Source organism: Hakea prostrata, chromosome 11 (genome assembly GCF_041222555.1).
Source record: "Hakea prostrata isolate BN-2017 chromosome 11, UWA_Hpros_2, whole genome shotgun sequence".
Taxonomy (NCBI): Eukaryota; Viridiplantae; Streptophyta; class Magnoliopsida; order Proteales; family Proteaceae; genus Hakea; species Hakea prostrata.
Window position 1 is genome coordinate 4358981 of NC_142610.1, and position 15650 is coordinate 4374630.

The 15650-nt window shown below is 36.9% G+C and overlaps 2 protein-coding genes across 2 annotated transcripts; both read left to right on the forward strand.

Moving 5' to 3' along the window:
* The first annotated feature begins 616 nt into the window (after positions 1-616).
* LOC148999660 (uncharacterized) lies at positions 617-10435 on the forward strand. The gene is made up of 8 exons (XM_089140352.1): positions 617-1218; positions 1432-2539; positions 2915-3139; positions 3227-4513; positions 4646-4822; positions 4935-6165; positions 6722-6785; positions 10147-10435. The coding sequence occupies exons 1-8, from the start codon at positions 704-706 to the stop codon at positions 10433-10435; spliced, it is 4896 nt and encodes a 1631-aa protein (XP_088996478.1). The 5' UTR covers positions 617-703.
* Positions 10436-11812: 1377 nt separating this feature from the next.
* Positions 11813-14050, forward strand: LOC148999661 (uncharacterized). The gene is made up of 2 exons (XM_089140956.1): positions 11813-12841; positions 12939-14050. The coding sequence occupies exons 1-2, from the start codon at positions 11993-11995 to the stop codon at positions 13710-13712; spliced, it is 1623 nt and encodes a 540-aa protein (XP_088997082.1). The 5' UTR covers positions 11813-11992; the 3' UTR covers positions 13713-14050.
* The last annotated feature ends 1600 nt before the right edge of the window (positions 14051-15650 follow it).

Below are 15650 nucleotides of genomic sequence, written 5' to 3' on the forward strand. Positions count from 1 at the left end.
TAGGAGTTTTGTGTCCGCCCTTGCGGCGTTTTGTAGGTTCCCCTATGTGGGTATTATATGTATCTCCCCCTATGTGGGTGTTTGTTCTAAGGGTATTGTGGACGCGATCCATTTTGGGCTTGACCCAACCCTTACCCTGGCTGGCCCTGTCAATTGCATGTACGACAGTTTGGTCATATGCCGCTCCTTGGTTCGTGTCGAACTTTGTGTACTCATGCAGCTTGTACTTTTTTAATTATTTAAAAGAAGTGTTGTTTACCAAAAAAAAAAAAAAATATATTAACTTGCCTGTTTCTAGGGTTTTGGCTTCTTTTTGTTTTTATCATCTTTTAAAACAGCTACGAGGTCTGGAGCTACACAAACAAACAGGGAGATGGGTTTTTATTGACCTTTTCAATTCCACACACATATGACATATCACATATGTGAGAACCATGATTACACGGCGACAAACTTAACTCTATACGACCCTACCTACCCAAATGACTGACTCATGGCTTTAAATTTTGGAAACTCTAAAAAGGAAAAAGGAGTAAGATTTTGTTAGATTTCATAATATTTAATTACTTTTCTAGATTCAAATATTCTATCACATGGGTCTGCTCCATAACTCCACAATAATACATCCTGAAAAAATACTTATTTGAACATATTATCTTCTCTGCTATTCTTCTGCAACTACACTTCTTTAACAGCCAACATCATGGCGACACAAGATTTTGCTTCCTCCTCCTCCTCCTCTGCTGGATCCAATGCTATATCTTCTTCTAGTTACGATGTGTTTATCAGCTTTAGAGGCGAAAATACTCGCTATAACTTCGTTAGCTTCCTTTATAAAGCTTTGAAAGATGCAGGAATCAACAATGCCTTCCTTGATAGTGAAAAACTATGGACCGGAGAAAAAATTGGTGAAACCCTTGAGAGAGCCATTAAGGGATCCAAGATCTGGATCCCTGTCTTCTCTAAAGGTTATGCAGATAGCAAATGGTGCCTTAGGGAACTTGTTCAAATAGTTGAATGCCACAAATCCAACAATCGACTAATCCTCCCCATATTCTACTATGTTGATCCATCGGATGTTCGGCATCAAACTGGAAGCTTTAAGAACGCATTCCTAGAACACGAGAAGAAGTTTCAGCCCCACGAAGTAGACGATTGGAGGAAAGCTTTGAGTGTGGTAGGGAACTTGAAAGGAGATGTACTTCTCGACGACACTAAGTAAGTCTTCAACTTAGAAACTTTTTCTTAAGCTAATCTCATAATGTTTTTTTTTTTTTTTTTTTTTTTTTTTTTTGCATTCAATAGAAATTAGAAATTTAGGATTTCCAATCCAGAAACTCTTCAAATTTGTTTATTCTTCGCTTTACTTGATATTTTCATTCCCATGATCGTTCTTGTGATTTTACTTTTTTATATATCAATTAACTACAGGGATCAAGCAAAGTTAGTTGAATCAGTTGTTGAAAGGGCTCGACAGAAATTGGTCGATAGCACGGGCTTTGCTAAGTGCAAGTACTCTATTGACATGGATTCAAGAGTAAATGATCTATTATCTTTACTAGATATTGGCTCCAATGATGTTCGATTTGTGGGGATTTGCGGTTCCGGTGGAGTTGGAAAAACGACTCTTGCCCAAGCTGTCTATAATGACATCCTTTTAAAATTCCCCAAGCACTGTTTTCTTTCAGATATTAGAGAAAAAGCAACACAAGGCAACGGTCTAGAGTCTTTGCAGAACCAATTTCTAAATGAGATTTTCAAACAAGACTTTGGCATAAGTCATTCTGATAAAGGAAAAAAATTGATAGAAGAAAGAGTTTGCAAGGAAAAGGTCTTTCTTGTTCTTGACGATGTGGATAATAAAGAACACATAGATGCTTTGGCTGGCTCACTTAGTTGGTTTGGTTATGGAAGTAGGGTCATAATTACAACTAGAGACGAGCGTATTTTGAACTTGGCTAATGTTGATGAAGGTAAAATATACAGTCCTCCACTGTTAAGTCATGCGTACTCTCTTCAACTATTCAGTTGGCATGCCTTTCAAACTAGCCAACCTCCAGAAGATTATAAGCAACTCTCACATGATGTGGTATACCATTCTAGAGGGATACCTTTAATTTTAGAGGTATTTGGGTCTTCTCTATCATGTGTAAACAACAAAGATGAGTGGGAGAGTATGCTAAACTTGTTGAGAGAGATTCCTCCAGAAAAAGTTCAAAAAAGGCTGAGGATAAGCTATGACAATCTAGAAAATGGTTATCAAAAAGAAATATTTCTTGATGCTGCTTGCTTTTTCATTGGATGGAAAGAAGAAGATGTAATTTCCATATGGGAAGCTTTTGGCTTTCATCCAAAATTAGCAGTACCTAGATTAATAAAAAGATCTCTTCTAAAGTTTGATTATGGATTGCTAAAGATGCATGATTGTATTCGAGACATGGGAAGAGAAATTGTCATGGAAGAGAGCCGCGATGATCAAGGTAAGCGTAGTAGGTTATGGTCTTATAATGACATCGTTGAAGTATTCGAGGAACGTAAGGTAACAACTCTCTCTCTCTCTCTCTCTCTCTCTCTCTCTCTCTCTCTACCCCTCCCCCTCTCTTGCATGTTTGGAAACACTATAACAAAAGTGCCTAGTGACCAAGGACGTACAATAGAAACATTTATTCCACTGGTTATACCATGATATTGTCAGGATCCTTTATTTATACAATGAGGTACATGACATTTTAGAAGCCAAATCACACTGAATCAATCATTGGATTTGTAATAGAGTGATGTTTCATTGTACAAGGATCCAGACTTCAATGCTTACACCATTATGACTACTCTTTTTTTCTTTATATATATATATATATATATATATTTCTATTATCCATAAATTTCTATTTAATTAAATTACTTTTTATTACAGGAAACTGACACAATAAGAGGCATGATTTGTCCCTTAAATTATTCAAGACCACCTATTAATTTGACTACGGAATCCTTGGAGATGATGCCCAATTTAAGGTTACTTAATGTTCCAAAATTGAAGTTTACATGTCCCAATTTATATCATAGGAAATTAGTTTATCTTAGCATATCAGATGAGGATTGTAATCAACTTTGGAACGTCGATCCTACAAATGAACACAAGGTATTTTATTAGACCTTTTTCTTTATTCCTTTATAATATCAAGTTTCATAGATCGTAATATACGTTTGTTTTCTCTTTGTTCTCCAGCGGTTTCAAAATTTGAAAATTCTGCAGTTTGAAGGATGTCACTCCCTATCTTGGTCCCCAACCTTTTCATGGTTTCCCTCCTTGAAACAATTACACTTTTTTGGATGTCCTTTGGTTGAGTTAGATGAGTCCATTGGGCAATTGAATCAACTTGAATGTCTTATTTTCAAGCCTAACTCAGTTGGTGACTTTTTCTATGAAATCAGAAATATACTTCGAGACGACATTTCTAGGATGACTTCTCTCAAGAAGTTGCCTGACTCAATTGGCGATTTAAGATCCCTAATCAAGCTTGACTTGTCTTATACAATGATAGAAGAACTCCCATTTAGCATTTCTAGGATGAGTTCTCTCAAAAAGCTTATTCTTGTGCGGTGCAAGTCACTCAAGAAGTTGCCTGACTCAATTGGCGATTTAAGATCCCTAATGAAGCTTGACTTGATGGGTTCAAGTATAGAAGAACTCCCAGACAATATTTCTAAGATGAATTCTCTCAAAGAGCTTATTCTTGGGCGGTGCAAGTCACTTAAGAAGTTGCCTGACTCAATTGGCGAATTAAGATCCCTAGTGAAGCTTGACTTATTGGATTCAAGTATAGAAGAACTCCCAGACAATATTTTTAGAATGAGTTCTCTCAAAGAGCCTACTCTTTTGTGGTGTAAGTCACTCAAGAAGTTGCCTAACTCAATTGGCAATTTAAGATCCCTAGTGAGGCTTGACTTATCGGATTCAAGTATAGAAGAACTCCCAGACAATATTTCTAGGATGAGTTCTCTCAATGAGCTTATTCTTGTGCGGTGCAAGTCACTCAAGAAGTTGCCTGATTCAATTGGTGATTTAAGATCTCTAGTGAAGCTTGACTTGTCGGATTCAAGTATAGAAGAACTCCCAGACAACATTTCTAGGATGAGTTCTCTCAAAGAGCTTAATTTTTACCCATGTGTGTCACTCAAGAAGTTGCCTGATGTTGCACTGTTGGAAAAGCTTTTGGGGAAATCAGGTTTTGGAAATAACATCATCCTACACAAGCTACCAAGTTCAATGGGGGTAAAGACATGTTTGGACAAAACCGGACATATGGATAACATTGATTTTAATGATGATTTTCTGGTGTCCCATTATCCAGTAAGGCTGGATGTCTTTGTTCTGCCACTGCTTCAATCCCTCCCAAAAGATTTGCCAGCCCTGAAAACCTTGAAGATATTAGAGATTAGTTACTGTAACCAATTGGAATACCTCCCAGAGCTTCCCTCATGTTTGGTGGAACTTTGTTGCCGTGACTGTCAATCACTGGTACTGCTTCCTGATTGGTCAGCCTCAAAAACCTTAAGGAGATTAGAGATTAGTTTCTGTGGCCAGTTGGAATACCTCCCAAAGCTTCCCTCATGTTTGGTTAAACTTTATTGTGAATTTTGTGATTCATTGGTACGACTTCCTGATTTGTCAAAGCTGAAAATGTTGACAACATTAAAGCTTCAATATTGCAAAAAGCTAGAGGAAGTTTCGGGCCTTGAGGAAATAGTAGAATCCTTGGATGAATTGGATACGGAAGGGTCTTATAACTTAACAACAGGTACTGATCACAAGAGGATCCAGGTGCGAGCAGGCCGGTCAACCCAGCTGTCATGTTTCGATCTGTAGAGTTTATTATTTGGATTGATTATTGATATATGCTTGCTTCTTTTCTTCTGTCTCTTATCATTTGTAGGGAATACTTTCACCGTGCAACATGTCAACAGGTTATTCCTTGACTGCAAATCAACGGATCTATGACTCTGGGATTATTCTCTGCCTTGTTCGAGGTAGCATCTTCTTTAATCCAGCGTACGTAGAAATTTCTGCTTCCATCCACCAAAAGGATAAAAAAATTAGGTGTACTCATACGCTGAGAGTAGCGGATGATGAGTATTGTATGGACAGAGATGTCATCCACATTAGTCATTTCAAAGGCTTTACCTGGTTTGGAGTTCCGTTGCAACAGGAAACTGATGCTATTGAGATTTTAGAAATCCAAGGAGTTGGCTGCCGAGTAAAATTTTGGGAGGTCTTGTTCAAGAACGGGGATGTAATTGGCACGCGAAAGCCTTGCCAAAATTATTTGAATTCCTTGAAGTGGTCGTACATGGATGACGATGGTGGACTAATAACATTAGATTATTGGCCCAACCAGCAACAAATTCGTTTACCACCGGACTCTGTTTTTAATGAAAGGGCAGAAGAAGAAGAAGAAGATGGTGGAGAAATAACATCAGAATCAGTGCGAAAGGATGGAGAAATGTTAAGGCCCAGCAAGAGAGCTCGTCTTCATGACAAGGATGATCAGGCATTGGTTCCTTATTCTCTTAGCCTGAGCTTAACATGTCGGCCAGGAGCGGAGGTTCTAAGAGCCAAGTCTCTTCCTAATAAGGAAAAAGAAGAGGAAGAAGAGAGGAATAAAATGTTGTTAAGGGCTGGTTACAAAAACGGAGCTTTTCTTGTTGATGAGGACCTTGAGGACGCAGAAACATCTCCATCCCTCCTTACCTTGGATTTGGCACCACCTCGTAGTGGGAGGATACTGGTGGATTTAAATGATGATGGGGCCAACCAGAAATTGCTAGAACATCCATCACTTGTTCAGGAGACAGGGAAAGCATTTCTCTCTGAATATACACAAGTAGAAGAAGAAGAAGAAGAAGAGGCAAACAATGTCCGTACAGTTGATTTCCTGAGTCGTGTAGGATTGAGCTCCATTTCTAATGCATTGGAAGAAGAAGAGGTAAACAATGTCCCTACAGAGGATTTCTCAAGTAGTTTACCACTGGACTCTGTTTCTGATGAAATGGCAGAAGAAGAAGATTTGTTGAGGCAGAGCTATAGACATGGTCATCGCAGTGATAACGATCATGATGGTGATGATGATGATGATGATGATGATGAGGGACCAGATAGAGGACGCTGTTTCTGTTTCCATCCCTTTATGTTTCTTTGTTCCCTGCTTTTCAGATCCTAATTAATCCACTTCAGACGACATGAATGCACAGTTTCCTAATTTGTGTGGTTCAAAGGATGCAATTGCATTGCATTGGGGGAATTGCTACGGCAACTCTTTCAGTGAAGATTTATGTGGTGAGGCCGAGTTCCTTGTGCACTTCTGCTGGTCCTTCCATCTCTTACGTTGCCGGAGTTCAATCTCTCTTAAGCTCAGCAACAAACAATAGATATATATATATATATATATATATATATATATATATATATATATATATATATGGAGGTTTTTATTCTTAATGGCAAAATGTCAATGGTCAACCCCAGGTACTTTCTCTTTTTTTTTTTCTGGGTTGAAAGGAACTTTAACCCCAAACGTTAAGGTTAGTTGAATCTGTCTATGTCCTGATTTGCTCTTATCACCTAAATTGGAAGAACAAATTCTAACCTTCTATATTGCACACCGGTGCTGCATTTTTAGTTTTTAGTAAAAGTAAAGGTGTGTTTTGGGTTCCTCCATTCCAGGGTGGGTGAAAGTAGATATTGATGGATGTTTGCTGTGGAATCCAAGAAAGGCTGGTTCTGCAAAGTAATATACTCTGGATGTTCTTCCAAGCTGTAACAGTGGAGAAATTTGATTCCATTCCTAGACGATATGAATGGAAAAGTTTCTTACTGTCATAGAAAAATTAACGCAGTTGCTAGCCCATTTCTCTATAACAAGGTAAACAGTTTTCTTCAAAGATAGGGATAGCTTATTGAACCATGTTAATTACTTAATATGCTTACGTGGTTAATAATTCTAAAACCTTCTGTTACAAGGACATGGTTGGAGCCAGTGGCTTGTACAGGAAATCATGATCCGACTTAGCTATACTGCCACTGGGGTTTTCTTCCATCTCTCATATTTCACTAAAATAAATTATAATAACGTCATAAAACTCCACAATAATTGGATTGAAATCTGATAAAAAGAATCTATCATAAGGGGAATTAACTTAAATATTTTTTGATAATATCAATGTTTTGTGCAATTAAGGACAACTTTATTGTCATCGGTTATATTATACCACATTCTTCATTATGGTCAATTTGTTTGGGATCTTTTATTGATATAGAGTGTTACAAGAACAGAGAGCCTTAACCAAAATTCTCTTCCACGCATTACTTTGTTTTTCCTTAAGAAAAAATAAGAGCAAATTTCTGACGCCCTATATTTTAAATCTGATTCCTAAAAAATCCAAACTTTCATCTCTCTTTCTCTTTTGATGTTTAAGTTCCCATCTTATCCCTCTATAGTTATAACTTACTTAGTTTCTCTCTTTTTAGTTGAGTTGGTTTACATTATTTGACTTAGTCAAATCACTCGAACCACACCCTATATCTTCTCAACCCCTGACGTTCTTGAGAGCCCGAGCTTCCCAACTCCGATTCACTTTGTCACTTTTCATGGTACATTAGTGATGTGAGAGTTTAGACTTTGGAAGAATCAGATGTGAGGTTTGAACCAATACTGGGAGATGCCAGCATAGAAGAACTTCAAGACATTATTATATGATAAGTGCTTATTCTTGTGTGGTGCAAGTCACCTAAGAAGTTGATTGACTCAATTGGTAATCTAAAATTCTTAATCATGCTTTACTTATCCTATACAAGCATAGAATAAACAAACATACAACATTCTAGGATTAGTTACTCTCAGATAGTTTATTTTTAACTCTTGTTAGTTACTCAAAAACGTTGCCTGATGTTACATGGTTAGAAAAGCTTCTGAGGCTCAAATCAACCTAGGGAAGGCACTTAATCTCCAAATTATTAGAATTAAGGGGAAAAAAAAGGGCTGATTTGGGTGGGTTATGCCAAATCTTAGTCTAATTCTAACACCCTTTAACTTAGCTTTTGTCCACCTTAATCCTGACTTACGGTTGAAAAATCTTAATCCATCCAGCCACATCTTGATTAACTCTAATCTAGCCATGCTAGGGTGGTCATGATTGACCTAGTTTGTTTTTTTTTTTTTTTATTCACTTTACATATTTGGTGTCCTATTTGACTTATATGCACTGTAAAAATAAAGAAAAATGCACCCTTTCTAATGGTAAATAGGTTCAAGGACCCCACTAACAACTTACAGAGCTAATGTGAAAATTCAATAAAAAATCGGGTACACATTGAGTCAGGTTGAATTGGGCCAAGGCCTCAACCCAAACCCTATCAATCATGACTCAAGGCTTACATTTATCAACCCTTAATGCATTTCTAGGGTTGAAAAAAACCCAAGCCCTATATGGGTTAAGGACGGATTTGAGTTATCAAGGCGAAATTATATCCCTAGTCATAATATTGTAATCTGGGCCACCACAGCCAACAAAATGCTAAGGGTAAATTATCAATTAAGAACAACTTTACCGTCACTAGTTAGAATTACCCCACATTAGTCATTATAGTCAATTTGTTTGGGATCTCCTATTAATGTAGATTTTTACTAGAAAACAGAGCTTTAACCAAAGTTTTTTTTCCATATGTTGCTTTGTTTTTTTATTAAAAAAAATATAATAAGAATAATATAGTGAATGAAAGTTTTCTTCTTCTTCATGTGGCTCATATGTTCATGTGAAATGATTCTTATTTTTTTCTATAGAAAGACAAAATTCCTAGGAACAAAATCCCCCAGCGACACGACAAATACAATATGTTGGCGATATATCGCTGAAAAGTTGATATATCGCACAATTTTCAAATTCGCCATATAACAGAATTTTGTTCGGACCCCAGTGTCCGTCGGCAACAAAATGTGAAGCATGAGCCATACTCAACATTATTGTATAATGAATTTTAAACTTTAATACATATCTTCACTAGTTGTGTATTTGTATTATTTTTGCATATTTACATTAGTTTATATGAATTTTTCAAACTCTCAGTTTTGCCTGCATATAGCCAGACATGTGCAAATCAAAAACTTTAGATTAAATGATGTTTCAAGCCAAAATAATGTTTCCAGTGTATTTATTAGCGTCAAATTAGGTTAAACAATAAAATTCAAGCCAGAATAACTCTAAATACTTTTCGAACTAGGTCGAATTTTCATGGACACCCTGCAAAAAGTCGCCGACATGGCGGCAAATTGTCACCGCGTCGGTGTTGTTACTAACCACCAACACACATGCACCAACATGTTGGACCTTGCATCCATGTCAATCCAAGTACAAGCGGGTTGATTGAATTAGGGATTGTGATGCTAAACCAAAAATTATGATTAAATGAAGGGAATTCTACTGCTGATAAGAGAGAGATCGAAAATTGTATGTCTGAATGAATTAACTAATTGAAAGATAAATTGATGAAATCGAAATTCTGAGCTTTCCCATCTTTAGAATTCTATTATGTAATTGGTTTTGCTTAATTCTTCGATAATGTTATCGAATAAATCATTATTGGGTTGGATAACTATAGGTTTGATCTAAATTAATACATGGTTTTAATTTTCTAAATTGGTCCACATAGAAACGATGCTCTATTCATTATTTTATTGCTTATCATGCAACAGGTGTCTATCGAACTGTCCCATCTAACTATTAAAAGATAAGAAGAACACAAATACCATGTGAGAACTATGATTGGTGATCAATGATTTTGAAATTCTACCTCAAAACACATATCAATGATTATAAAATTCAAGTGGGCTATTAAAAATGGGATTTCAGCCGACGGTCAGATCGAAACAGGTGTTGAAATTTCGATCCTGACCATCTATTGCATGAACAAATTTTTTTCAAACCATTTAGGGCGCATTTGTTTGCAAAAGTACGGTGGAAAAAAATGGGTGAAAAAAATACGTGGGCCCATGTGTATAGGGTGACAGAGAAAGAAAAGAAAGGAAAAAATTTTGTGATATTTTCATCCCCATGATCATTCTTGCGATTTTTTTTTATGTGAATTAACTACAGGGATGAAGCAAAGTTAGTTGAATCAGTTGTTGAAAGGGTTCGACAGGAACTGGTCGATAGCACAGGCTTTGCTAAGTGCAAGTACTCTATTGATATGGATTCCAGAGTAAATGATCTATTATCATTACTAGATTTTGGCTCCAATGATGTTCAATTTGTGGGGATTTGCGGTTCCGGTGGCATTGGAAAGACGACTCTTGCCAAGGCTATCTATAATGACATCCTTTCTACTTTTCGTAACACTCTTTTCTTTCAGATATTAGAGAAAAAGCAACAAAAAATGGTCTAGAGTCTTTGCAGAACCAATTTCTAAAGGATGTTTTCGAACAAGACTTTAGCATAAAACATTCTGATATAGGAAAAAATTTGATAAAAGAAAGAGTTTGCAAGGAAAAGGTTTTTCTTGTTCTTGACGACGTGGATAGTCAAGAACACATAGATGCTTTGGCTGGCTCACTCAGTTGGTTTGGTTGTGGAAGTAGGGTCATAATTACAACTAGAGATGAGGGTATTTTGAACTTGGCTAATGTTGATGAAGATAAAATATACAGGACTCCATTGCTAGATCATGCGAACTCTCTTCAACTATTTAGTTGGCATGCCTTTAAAACTAGCCAACCTCCAAAAGATTATATGCAACTCTCGCATAATGTGGTATGCCATTCTGGAGGGATACCTTTAATTCTAGAGGTATTTGGGTCTTCTCTATTACGTGTAGATGAAAAAGATGTGTGGGAAAGTAGGTTAAACAAGTTGATAGAAATTCCTCCAAAAAAAGTTCAAGAAAGGCTGAGAATAAGCTATGACACTCTAGAAGATAAATTTCAAAAAGAAATATTTCTTGATGCAGCTTGCTTTTTCATTGGATGGAAAGAAATAGATGTAATTTCCATATGGAAAGCTTGTGGCTTTGAGCCAAAATCAATAGTACCTACTTTAATAGAAAGATCTCTTCTAAAGTTTGATTATGGATTGCTACAAATGCATGATTGTATTCGAGATATGGGAAGAGAAATTATCAAGGAAGAAAACAGCATAGATCCAGGTAAGCGTAGTAGGCTATGGTCTTATGAAGACATCGTTGAAGTATTCGAGGAACGTAAGGTAACAGATCTCTCACTCTCTCTCTCTCTGCCCCTCCCCATCTCTTGCATGTGTGGAAACACTATAACAAAAGTGCTCAGTAATCGAGGGCAATAAGAACATTATTCGACTAGTTATACTATGATATTGTCAGAATCCTTTATTTATACAATGAGGTACATGACGTTCTAGAAGCCAAATCACACTGAATCAATCATTGGATCTGTAATAGAGTGATGTCTACTTTTCTCTTTTGGAGGAATAGGGTGGTATGTACTTCATTGTACAAGGATCCAGACTCCAATGTTTACACTATTATTACTATTCATTTTTTTCTTTATCTGTATATATAGTTCTGTTATCCATAAATTTCTATTTAATTGAATTATTTTTTATTATAGGGAACTAACACAATAAGATGCATGAGTAATCGCTCCTATGCTTCAAGACCACCTATTAATTTGACTACAGAATCCTTGGAGATGATGCCCAATTTAAGGTTACTTAATGTTTCAAATTTGAAGATTACATGTCCCAATTTATATCATAGGAGATTAGTTTATCTCAGAGTATCAGACAACGATTGTAATCAATTTTGGAACGTCAAGCCTCCAAATGAATATAAGGTATATTATTAGACTTTTTATTTATTCCTTTATAATATGAAGTTTCATAGGTCATAATATACGTATGTTTTATCTTTGTTCTACAGTGGTTTCGAAATTTGAAAATTCTCAAGTTTGAAAGATGTCGCTCCCTAAGGATGTCCCCGGACTTTTCATGGTTTCCCAAATTGGAACAATTGTGCTTTGATGAATGTCCCTTGGTTGAGTTAGACGAGTCCATTGGGCAATTGAATCAACTTAAAAGTCTTATTTTGCGATGGTGCACTTCACTCAAAGAGTTGCCTGACTCAATTGGCAATTTAAGATCCTTAATCAAGCTTGATTTGTCTGGTACAATGATAGAAGAACTACCAGACAGCATTTCCAGAATGAGTTCTCTCAAAAAGCTTAAGTTTAACCCATGTGTGTCACTCAAGAAGTTGCCTAATGTTGCAATATTAGAAAAGCTTTCGGGGGTATTAGATTTTGGAGGTCGAATCCACCTACACAAGCTACCAAGATCAATGGGGGCAAATAGATGTTTGAATAGAACCGGCCAAATGGATACCATTGAACTTGATGATGATTTTCCGGTGTCCCCATATCAAGTAAGGCTAGATGTCTTTGATCTGCCTCTGCTTCAGTCCCTCCCAGCAGATTTTTTAGCCTCGAAAACCTTGGTTGATATTCGTTGCGAAAGATGTCGATCATTGGTACTTCCTGATTTGTCAGCCTCGAAAACCTTGAGCCTATTGAAGATTTGTTGCGACCAATTGGAATACCTCCCAGCGCTTCCCTTATGTTTAGTTGAACTTCATTGCGTATGCTGTCAATCATTGGTACGACTTCCTGATTTGTCAAAGCTAAAAATGTTGAAAACATTAAAGCTTCAATATTGCATAAAGCTGGAGGAAGTTGTAGGCCTTGAGGAAATAGTAGAATCCTTGGACGAATTGGATACAGAAGGATCTTATAACTTAACAACACCAACTCATAAGAGGATAGAGGTGCGTGCAGGTCAATCCAACTGTCATGTTTCAATCTGTAGAATTTATTATTGATGATGTCTTGCTTCTTTTCTTCTTTGTCTCTTATCATTTGCAGGGAATACTTTCACCGTGCAAGAGGTCAACAGGTTATTCCTTGACTGCAAATCAACGGATCTATGATAGTGGGATTCTTTTATGCCTTGTTCTAGAATTCACCTTTCCAATTCTAGCATTCTTACACATTTATGCTTCCATCCACCAAAAGGGTAAAAAAATCAGGCGTACTCATACGCTGAGAGTAGGGGTTGACAAGTCAGAAATTTACTCATATCGTATGGATAGCCATGTAATCCATATTAGTCATTTCGAAGGCTTTACCTGGTTTGGAGTTCCATTGCCGCAGGAAACTGATGCTATTGAGATTTTAAATATCAGAGGATTTGGCTGCAGAGTAAATTTCTGGGAGGTCTTGTTCAAGAACAGGGATGTAACTGGCACGCCAAAGCCTTACCAAAATTATCCTAATACCTTGAAGTGGTCGTACATGGATGACGATGGTGGAGTAATAACATTATATTCTTGGCCCAACCAGCAACAAATTAGCTTACCACCGGACTCTGTTTTTGATGAAAGGTCAGAAGAAGAAGAAGAAGAAGAAGATGGTGGAGAAATAACATTAGATCTTTCAGAAGAAGAAGTGTGGTCCACCGAACCACAAATTGGTTTACCACTGGATTCTGTTTTTCATGAAAGTGCAGAAGAAGAAGAAGATACGTTGAGATCATGCGGCTATAAAGCTGTGATAATGACCATGATGTTGATGGACCAGATGGAGGGATATGGAGCTATTTCTGTTTTTGATTCCCTTCCAGAAATATCCAAAAACTAAAGTGATAAAACCATTCATGGTTTTAATTGTAACAACACTGGCGATGGGAGAGATACTAGTGTTGGCACCAGACCTTCTAAAAGGGTGAAAGATCTTGGTTTCAGTCTTTGATTTATTGGATAGGAAAACAGAGGCTTCAGAGGATGTTCGAGAGGAAGTTACAAGGGTAGAGGGGACAATAGAATTGAAGGATCTTGATATTTATATGATGACGACATGAATGCACAGTGACAGAGTGATGGGGATAATCGGGTCAAAGAATGCAATTGCATAATTCAGTAAAGCTTTGTGTTCTCTTCTGTTGGTCCTTCCATCTCTTATGTTGCTCTAGTCGTTCAAAGCTCAGCAACAAATTAACAATGGATACATATGGAGGTTTTTATTCTTATGGATCGAGATGCTTGAGTGGAAATGTGCATGAACGATGTAGGCATGTGGCTAGCCCATTTTGATATACCAAGGTAAACAGTTTTTTTAAAAGATAGGGATAGCTTCTTCCTTCTTGCATCATGTTAATTAGTTGTGTGCTTAATTATGTGCTTAATAATTCTTAAACCTTTTGTAGTTACAGGGACTTTGCCAATGCTAGCATGGTTGGAGCTAGTGGCTTGTACGGTAAGTGAGAAGGCTAGTTTGTAAATGCACCCTCTGTTAGAAGGCTATTATTTCTTGGGTTGTCTTAGTTCACTCTATCATGGACCCGTGCAAATTATTTTGACTGAACAGTGTGGAGTACAATATTATCGAGTTGTTTGGGTCTTTTCATTTTCATTACACAGTTTGGGTACGTATTGTTTCTAGGGATTTTTCCCGTCTTTTGTAGTGATTATTTATGGCTTCTCTTGCATTGTTTTGTTAGCTTTATGAGTCTCAGGTGAGATGTTTATGTATTGAGTCATTGTAGAACAAGGTTGTGTAGGTTTGAATTTGTTTATAGTGCATTGGGTTCAATCATGAGTCTTGGAGACGTAGGTCAATTCGTCAAATTCCGCCAACAAATCTATTGTCTCTTTTTCTCTTCTTATGCTCTGATATATCTTGTTCTTGCAACGAGAACCAATCGTGGTTCCTAACGAAAGCGATGGTAATGGCAATCATGGATATAGAGTACAAATTAAAAGGCACAAGAAATTACAAACTCCTCGTGGAAGTTTGGTGCACAGAACCAGAAGCTGCAACCAATTAACAAAAGCATATTGGCTGCTTCACCTAATTCCCATAGTATATAGTGCCCAGTTGTTTGGATCATCGTTTCCGGGTCTCCTTTTTCAAGTTATTTTGATTGAACAAAGTATAGTACCCAGTTGTTTGGATCATTTTCATTTTCATGGCTTTTCCTCTTAGGGAGAAAAAGTCATTGTGCACTGAAGGGTTTAGGGTGTTGTTTCTAGGGTGTCTTCTTTCTTCTTCTGTGTGTTTTGGTGATTTCTATGGTGAAGATTCACGCTTCTCTTGCATGGTTTTGTAAGGTTTGTGAGTCTTAGGTAAGAAGTTCATGTTATTGAGTCGTTGTACAACAAATTGTACATGAATTTAACTTACTCATATTGCATTGGGTTCAAATATCATGTCTCTAGCTTTCTCACCTTATATATGCTCTGATTTAACTTTTTCTTGAACATAGAACCAATCGTGGTTCCTAACTGTCCAAACCAAGTAATCAAACTGGTTTTGTATAGCTCCTTGACTGTACATGATAGAAAGAAGAATTTACTAATTTGCATTCACATTTGATTCACATTGTGAGGGGGGAAAACGAAAGAAGTTGAACAGAATCAGTAGCTCAATGTGGCAATTTTACGGTGGCAACTGAAGGAGGATTTGAACCTTGTTTTAAAAAGTCTAAAATCTAGAATCTAGTTTGAATTTAGGCAAGATTTCTCCAACTTTATAATTGTGCTCATATTTCATCATTTTGTAGTTAGAATTTCTACAGAA

Coding starts and splice junctions, on each gene's coding strand:
- LOC148999660 (XM_089140352.1), top strand. CDS start 704: ATGGCGACACAAGATTTTGCTTCCTCCTCCTCCTCCTCTGCTGGATCC. Junction 4,514..4,645: donor TTTGTTGCCGTGACTGTCAA/TCACTGGTACTG, acceptor GAATTTTGTGAT/TCATTGGTACGACTTCCTGA. Junction 6,166..6,721: donor GGGACCAGATAGAGGACGCT/GTTTCTGTTTCC, acceptor CCTCCATTCCAG/GGTGGGTGAAAGTAGATATT.
- LOC148999661 (XM_089140956.1), top strand. CDS start 11,993: ATGTCCCCGGACTTTTCATGGTTTCCCAAATTGGAACAATTGTGCTTT. Junction 12,842..12,938: donor CAACTCATAAGAGGATAGAG/GTGCGTGCAGGT, acceptor TATCATTTGCAG/GGAATACTTTCACCGTGCAA.